At 36.2% G+C, this 8,610-nt stretch overlaps 1 protein-coding gene across 1 annotated transcript; it reads left to right on the top strand.

The window, feature by feature from the left end:
• The first annotated feature begins 257 nt into the window (after window positions 1-257).
• Window positions 258-8,108, top strand: LOC110890012 (tryptophan--tRNA ligase, cytoplasmic). Its single transcript, XM_022137582.2, has 12 exons — window positions 258-565; window positions 761-880; window positions 1,453-1,638; window positions 1,744-1,795; window positions 2,748-2,813; window positions 3,424-3,510; window positions 3,626-3,718; window positions 3,833-3,913; window positions 4,031-4,102; window positions 5,170-5,238; window positions 5,343-5,453; window positions 7,419-8,108. The coding sequence occupies exons 1-12, from the start codon at window positions 351-353 to the stop codon at window positions 7,467-7,469; spliced, it is 1,203 nt and encodes a 400-aa protein (XP_021993274.1). The 5' UTR covers window positions 258-350; the 3' UTR covers window positions 7,470-8,108.
• Window positions 8,109-8,610: the final 502 nt, after the last annotated feature.

The following is an 8,610-nucleotide window of genomic DNA, read 5'->3' as shown; positions in this document are numbered from 1 at the left end:
GAGGCAAATGTCTGAATGTTTCAGACATTTGCTCACGAAACAAACAATCTGAACTATTAAGTATTAAACCAGTAAAATGTTTAAACCATTAAGGGCCCATTAAAAGATAAACAAACAGCCCCTTAAATTGAAATAAAGTCGTCGGTTGGGTAACCCAAGACGATTCGAATATGAAGATTCTATTTAGATTAACTAACATGGATAGCAATTAGGGTTTATGTCATCTTCTTAATATTCTTAATATAAAAAAGAATAGAATAGTATGAACATTGTTTTTTTTTTTTACCAAACGGAAGGTTTATTCTTTTCAAGCCTTGACGACGTAGCAGGAGAAACCGAGAAAAAAAACAATGGAGAACGGAGCAAAAAGAGTAGAAGAAGAAGAAGAAGAACAAGTGGTGAACCCATGGGAGGTATCCTCTAAAAACAAGATCGATTACGACAAACTGATCGACCAATTTGGGTGTCAAAGGCTTGATCAGTCCTTTGTTGATCGTGTTTTTCGTCTCACTGGTCGTTCTCCTCATATCTTTCTCCGCCGTAACGTTTTCTTCGCTCACAACAGGTAGGTTTATCTCAAATGTAGTTTCTTTCATGATGTTTTGTCGAAGTATTGAATACGTTTATTTATTTTCACTTGTAAAATCCAAGTATTTGTGTTTTTAAGAATAATGCTAGTTGATAAAACGTGATGTGATTATGTGAATGCTCGAACTATACTATACGGTTCTAATATATGTATATGTATATTACAATACAGAGACTTGAATGAGATTCTGGATGCTTATGAACGTGGCGACAAGTTCTATCTTTACACCGGCAGAGGCCCCTCTTCTGAAGCATTGCATTTGGGCCATCTTATTCCTTTCATGTTCACCAAGTACGCCTTTTCACTTCGTATCTAATTTTTCAGTAAATTACAAAAATCGTTTCATGTATCTCACTTGTTGCAGACTGTGTCCTTCGTCTTCAATAATTACAGAAAACGTACTCGATGTTTGCAAACCCTTGCAAGTTATGTCCTTTAGCCCTAACTCAGTTAATTTTTTGTGATTAAATCTGACCAAATAGACCCCACATGAGGGTATTTTGGTCATTTTACTCTCATATGGGGTCCATTTGGTAAGATATAACCACAAAAATACCCTCATGTGGGGTCCATTTGGTCAGATTTAACTACAAAAAGTTAACTGTGTTAGGGCTAAAGGACATAACTTGCAAGGTTTTGCAAACATCGAGTATGTTTTCTTTAATTATTGAAGACGAAGGACACAGTTTGCAATAAGTGACATACATAAAAGACGATTTTTGTAATTTACTCCTAATTTTTTCACCACATTATTTGACCCTTTTAGCTATTTATTATTGACCCGTGGTGTTACAACACAACCCAACGCATTCATAAGTAAATGAGTTCATATTGTAATACATTGGAGACTGGCTTGCTTGCAGATATTTGCAGGAGGCTTTTAAGGTTCCTCTTGTCATACAACTAACAGATGATGAAAAATGCATGTGGAAAAACCTTACAGTAGAAGAGAGCAAACGACTTGCTCGTGAGAATGCCAAAGATATTATTGCTTGTGGATTTGACGTCTCAAGGACCTTCATCTTCTCAGATTTCGATTACGTTGGCGGGTAAGTAAGTAAGTAAAACATAATTGTACGTGTCGTCGACACTGCCACAGCTAGATTAGCTTGTTGAGTTATGTTATGCGTATGATGCGAGGATTTTTTGTGCAGTGCCTTTTATGAGAACATGGTGAGAGTTGCAAAATGTGTCACATACAATAAGGTTATTATTATATTACTAGTGACACTGTTCATGTTTTTAAAAAACGCTTAAGGCGTGCGCCTCGGGGGGAAATGGCCAAAAAACGAGTCTGAGGCGCGCCTCATGGGGTTTTTACTGCATATGCGCCTCAGAGGGGCTGAGGCGCTAAGAAAGGCTGCGCCTCATGATAGTTGTTTTTGATGTTTTTGACTTTTTGTGTCAATTTCAAGCATTTCACGTCTTTTTTATGTATGTTTTTGATGAGTTTGATGAATCTGATAATGAAATTAGTTAGTATTGTTATTTTCAAAATATATATAATTTTTATATTTATTTATTAATACCGCCTCGGCCTTACGCCCAGGGGCGGACCCACGTTAAGCAGGATGGGGTCCCCGGACCCCAATCTTTTTTTAAAAAGTAGTAGAAGCGGTATATAAAATTTTCTATGGACCCCATAAAATAATTTAGTTGGACCCCATAATAATGGAGTGAGCCTGGTGTAGTGGTAAAACCCCTTGGTTACACTCAAAAGGTCCCTAGTTCAATACCTGTTTGTTTTGTTTTTTTGTGTTTTTTTTAAACCTGATTTTAAATTAATCACTCTATTTTTTTTTTCTATTTCAGTTTTTTCTCACCTATATTTAGCTGAAAGTGTAGTAAATGAAACTTGTAATTTAGTTATGATATTGTTTTCTATTATGTTTCTCGACCCGACCCGAACAACGACCGATCCAAAAAATTTGAACACCGGAAAAATAGGACCCCATTGTCCAAAAATCCTGGGTCCGCCACTGCTTACGCCTCGTTTCGCCTCGGCCTTACGCCTCGTGAGGCGAAGGGAAAACGCCTCGAAACTTGTTTCTGTTCTTTTAAACCTTGACACTGTTATAATCCTTCCATTTACTGTATTCAAAATGCCATCTTTTGGAGCCTTTTAATTTTAAGAAGGTTCTTTGCTGGAATTGTGCAGGCTGTTGGTATATTTGGTTTCACCGGTGAAGATCATATCGGGAAGATTAGTTTTCCACCAGTTCAGGTACATTACCACTTAGCAGTAGCACATGATCCACACGCTCGAAAACCAAGAAAACGGCAATTTCCATTGCAAGTTATGTGCTTTGCAAAAATTTTAGACGAACCCGAACCTGAAAAACGTGTCATACATATGAACCCAAACACGACTCGTTCAACCCCGATTTTTTCTTTTTTGCAGTTTAATGTATTAAAATTAAAATTTTACGATAAAAAAACACAAATGTATATAATACAATTACATTTTAATTATAAAATCTTATGTCAATTTCTCTTTTTAAGTTATGATTATGGCATAAAATACACACCCAAATTAATTTATGAATTATGACATAAAACATAATGTAAAAAAATAAAATATAAATGGGTTAAACGGGTTTAACCCGCCAACCCGGCCCAGTTGACACGAACCTGACCTGTTTAGATAAATGGTTTTGTGGGTTCAACCTGAAACTAACCCGAACCCGTTCAGACTAAACCTAAACACACGAATTTTGTGTTAGGTTCGTGTCGTGTCAGAAATTCACACACCTAGCTTTAATCATTCATGTTTTGACTGTTGGTTAAGGTATTCGTTTTTTTAAGAAACGTTTGTTAACATGCTTTTTCTGCAGGCTGTTCCGTCATTCCCCAGTTCATTTCCGCACTTGTTTTCTGGCAACGATAAACTTCGCTGCTTGATTCCATGTGCAATTGATCAGGTTGAGTATTAAATCAGTAGAAATTGTTTTAAAAGATGGAAAACCTTTTTTTTTTTTTTTTTTTAAATTTTACGATCAATTTAATTGTCTAATTTGAGTCTGGTGATTGCCTCAGGATCCTTATTTCAGGATGACACGCGATGTTGCTCCACGGTTAGGTTATAAAAAGCCTGCTTTAATCGAGTCATCGTTCTTTCCAGCTCTTCAGGTACAATTAGTTCATATCGTACCTTTTATGTTTGCAATTTGGATGCATTTTTAGGTGCCCGAAGATGGTAATTGTTAATGATATATTGATATGATTATTTTTGCTAAATGTCAGGGAGTGTCCGGCAAGATGAATGCTGGTGATCCAAATTCTGCAATATATGTAACCGACTCACCAAAGGAGATTAAGAACAAGGTGTTCGAAATTCCTTGCTCTTTATCTTACTTTGCGTAAGAACGTTTGCATAAATTGGCGCATAGGTGATGTATGGTAAATTATTTTATTTACGTTTATATAAATGTATTTTTATAGGTAAACAAATATGCTTTCTCCGGCGGGCAAGATTCTGTTGAGAATCATAGGAAGTACGGAGCAAATCTTGAGGTATATTCACGAGTTCCGGTTAATATGGGCTATTTATTTAACGTATGTTGCGTTAGGCTGACCCAACAACACTTTTTATTGTCCATTATTTTGATTTTGCAAGTTAATGTGTTAAATATGATTACAAAAAGAGTAAATTGCCATTTTAGTCCCTGAGGTTTGTCCAAATTTGCCATTTTAGTACAAATAGTTTTTTTTTTTTCTCCCCAACAACACTCGTATGTTGCGTTAGGCTGATCAATGGTGATCCATAAGGGTTTGTATGAGAGCTCTTAAGAGGATAAGAAGCTTCCATTGCTATGCCACAGAGCCCATTCTTATCAGGAACGCCACGTTGCATTCGTATGTATCCATTCGCCTCCCCACGAGTTCTTCATTATCCAGTACTTGAGTCCAGCTTCACACGTATCATAGCCGACCACTGCTACACCATGATCCAACTCCATTCCACACTTTCCGGTAAAAACTCCCTGTTAAATCGTGTAAAAAACGCTAACTAGATATTTTTCCTTTATTTTTTCAATATAAAAAAAGAATGGATCAAAATGGCAATTTGAAAGATTTAAATTGAAAATCCCCAAAATATCCCTGGTTAAAAATGAGGTTTTTGGATGGAGTTAGACAATGTGATCAAAATGGCAACAAAAGGGAAAAGTCAGGGACCCAAAGGAGAAAAAAAACTATTTTGACTAAAAGGACAAATTTGGACAAACCTCAGGGACTAAAATTGGAAATTTACTCTTACAAAAACTATACATGACAAATTTGGACAAACCTCAGGGACTAAAATTGGAAATTTACTCTTACAAAAACTATACTATTACAATCATAACATAGATTTTGGTATAAAATGATTTTAAAAGATTAAATGCATTTGAATACACTTCTGGGCTACTTCAGTTTTAACCTGTTAGATTTGTTAAATCAAGCTTGTTTCTTGTACACATTGTTTTTAAGCATTCTGTTTATTTATGTAACAAGTAGTAATAACTTTCTAATAATTACACAGTGAAATCACGCTCCATTTATATTATTTTGCGTTATCTGATATTGTGGATGTTGTGTAGGTGGATATACCTTTCAAATACCTTAGTTTCTTCTTGGAGTACGACGAGGAACTTGAACATATTAGAAAGGTCGTGAGATTCATTTATCAACACCTTCAGTCTTTTATAAAGATGCAACATTTGACATTTGTTCAATTCCAGTGAAGTATAATGTTATTTTATTTACGGTTTAGGAGTATGGTTCGGGACGCATGCTTACAGGTGAAGTGAAGAAGAGACTAATTGATGTTTTAACAGTATTGGTGGAAAGACACCGTGCAGCAAGGGCAGCGGTGACTGATGAGGTAATTGTACATACACTCGTGTTACTTTTCTGGTTTACCGTTTTTTTTTTTTTTTTGAACAGCAAACAAACACCAACATACATCACCAATTAACATTACGAGAAAAGTGCCCGGATAGTCCCTGTGGTTTGCTCCGATTTCACCTTTAGTCCCTACATTTTCAAAATTACAGCTATAGTCCCCAACTTTGGCAAATTCGTTCTCGGATAGTCCCTGGCGTAGATGGGGGTTAGTTTTTGGTGTTAAGTGGGTGTGAAAGCACAAAACTGCCCTTACTAATAATCATCTCAGAAATCAATCTGAGATGATTGGCGAAAAGAATGATCAGATGCATGTATTATAGATCATCATACCATATTGCAGCCAAAATTGGGTAAAATAAATCATCACTTTAATCTTTCTCAAATCAAATCACCTCAACAGATTTCTCCAGATCTCAATCATAATCAAATCAAAACAAAAAAATCCGACAGGTTGTTAAATTAACAGATCTGATTGGTAAAGTGGTTTTAAATGACAAATAGAACAGATCAGATTATGAATATGTGTGTTTTAGAAGCCAGATCGAGATCCAGGCTCCAGCCACCGCCCGGCAGCGTTTCCGCCGTCTGTTAGCTCCGTTTCGTCGTACGCTAGGGCTGTCCAAAAAGCTCGCGACTCGGAGCTCGCTCGAAGCTCGCTCGGATTTAGCTCGGAAAAAGCTCGCTCCCTCGGTTTGAAAGTGAGCAGAGCCGTCGGTTAGAAAGTGAGCCTAGCTCGGCTCGGCTCGTGATGAGCCAAATTGGCTCGGTTTGGCTCGCTTGGTAGCTCGGCTCGGCTTAGCTCGAATTATTTTACTTATAATATATTTTATTTTTATATATACATATAATATATTACAAAAAAGTGATTATTATTTACATGTATGTAGGCTTTTAGTATGATATTTATGACATACTTAAATGTTGATTGCCGTGCTAATGAACAAATATTGTATTACTTGAAATATAAAATTTATTTTGCGTTGTTGAACGTGATTTTGGCTTATAATTTAGTAGGTTGAACTTATTTTGAATATGTTCTTTTGAAGTATTGAATAATATTTTAGAATACTGAATTTTGAGAGCTATGTATTAATTTTTATTTTTAAAATCGAGCCAAACCAAGCCGAGCCGAGCCAGCTCGGTTTAAAACCAATCTGAGCCCGAGCTTAGATTTTCAGCTCGATTTCAAATCCGAGCCGAGCCAGCTCGGTTTATAATCGAGCAGAGTCCGAGCTTGCTCTAGCTCGGCTCGGCTCATGAACAGCTCTATCGTACGCGACGATCGCCTGTAAGTTTTTAGGCGTTGAGAGTTATTCTAAACCTTCGCCGCTTGTTGTAGTATTTCGCCGTCGGCGGTGATGTTGTGAAGGACAGTTGGATTAATAAGTTGTTGTGAAGGACGGTGGAGGGTGGTGGTTCTCCGGTGAACGAGAGAGAAGGAAGAAGCAGAGAGATAGAGAAAGAAAGAGAGAAGGGGGTGGGGTGTGGGTGGGGTTGTTTTTTTTATTTTTATAGTTGGTGGGTCCCACAAGTATATATAATATATATGTATTTAAGGGCATTTTAGTTATTTATCACCCACTTAACTTCAAAAACTAACCTCCATCCGCTTCAAGGACTATTCGAGAACGAATTTGCAAAACTTGGGGACTACAGGTGTAATTTTAAAAATGTAGGGACTATAGGTGAAATCAGTTCAAACTACAGGGACTATCCGGACACTTTCTCTTAACATTACACTGTGGACAGTTTGTAGCAAGATGCTAACACATCACACAAAACACCCAAAACTTCTAAAATATGTTCAAAATTTCTATTGACAAAAAGATGGGTTTTAATTTTTGAACTGAATAATCCTGTTTAAAAAAAAAAAAAAATCTTTGCATACCAATTTTCTATGGGATTTTCATGAGATTACAAGTTATATTTTCTTTTGTTGCAGATGGTCGATGCGTTCATGGCAGTTAGACCACTTCCAAATATGTTTAACTGAAAGTGCAGGTAGTTAGTCGAAAGTAGTCCAATGTTAGCGGTCTCTGCCATCAAGATTTTGGAGAATCATCTCACTTTTGTTCTACAACAATGATCTTCAAAACAAGCTGACAAATTCAATATGATCCGAGTATTGCTAGTTTTAGAAAACTGGTTTTGTGGATATTTGGCTTTGGCAAAATGGATTTTAATAATCCAAACTTTCACCCATTGGCCGGCAACGGACCCAACTTCAAAAATAACCGGTGGTGGTCCCAACTTTTCGTATATTGTAAACCAATGGACTTTTACTAATAAAAACCTTAATTTCTTTTTGTCTCCTTATCCTTTTCGGCAACTTTTTCGTATAATGTAAACCAATGGACTTTTACTAAAACGAAAAGGATAAGGAGACAAAAATAAATTAAGGTTTTTTATTTAGTAAAAGTCCATTGGTTTACAATATACGAAAAGTTGGGACCACCACGGGTTAATTTTGAAGTTGGGTCCGTTGCCGGCCAATGGGTGAAAGTTTGGATTATTAAAATCCATTATTCCTTTGGCTTTTAAGGTCTTAAGTTTTTTGTATCCTTTATGTAATTAGAGGCAAGGGTAGTAAAGAATGGGTCAAACAAGGCCGTCTTTGAAAATCCTCAAAAAATATGGGCTCCGGGTGTCTAAAAAAACTGGCCCCTATACTATAAAGTTGATAACTCAATTTTGAAAAGAAAAGATAAATACATTTGTATTAGTACATACTTATATACTAGGAAAGATAAGAATAAATTAAAAAAATGGCCACTAAAATATTACTTTTAAAAAAATACAGAAGAAAATTTAATAAAGAAATATATATATAGAAGCAGGATCAAACTGACGGCTTGCGACAAATGGAAAACTTTTGTCTATTTTGGTGCACTTTCAAACCAACCGAAAAACAGCTCGTTTTAACCCGAAACTATTTAAACTTTGCATTACAGAACTAGTTGACCCACTATCTTCCACTTTTACCAAATACCCATTTCAAGTTATTTTCTCCTTTTGTTTTAAAGACAAACTTAAACTTATAGAGGTAATAAGCGGGTCGTGTCTATGGGTTGGCGGATCAAACCTAACACCAACCTGAAAATTGTGTTGGACACATGAACTTGAACACAACATGA

The sequence above is a fragment of the Helianthus annuus genome, chromosome 6 (genome assembly GCF_002127325.2).
Source record: "Helianthus annuus cultivar XRQ/B chromosome 6, HanXRQr2.0-SUNRISE, whole genome shotgun sequence".
Taxonomy (NCBI): domain Eukaryota; kingdom Viridiplantae; phylum Streptophyta; class Magnoliopsida; order Asterales; family Asteraceae; genus Helianthus; species Helianthus annuus.
Note: the sequence above shows the minus strand (reverse complement) of the source record. Positions and strands in the feature narration are given on the sequence as shown.

Excerpts from the sequence above, each read along its gene's own strand:
- LOC110890012 (XM_022137582.2), top strand. The coding sequence starts at position 351 with ATGGAGAACGGAGCAAAAAGAGTAGAAGAAGAAGAAGAAGAACAAGTG. Across the intron at positions 881-1,452 it reads ATTCCTTTCATGTTCACCAA|ATATTTGCAGGAGGCTTTTA; the intron begins GTACGCCTTTTC and ends GCTTGCTTGCAG. Across the intron at positions 4,103-5,169 it reads AGTACGGAGCAAATCTTGAG|GTGGATATACCTTTCAAATA; the intron begins GTATATTCACGA and ends GATGTTGTGTAG.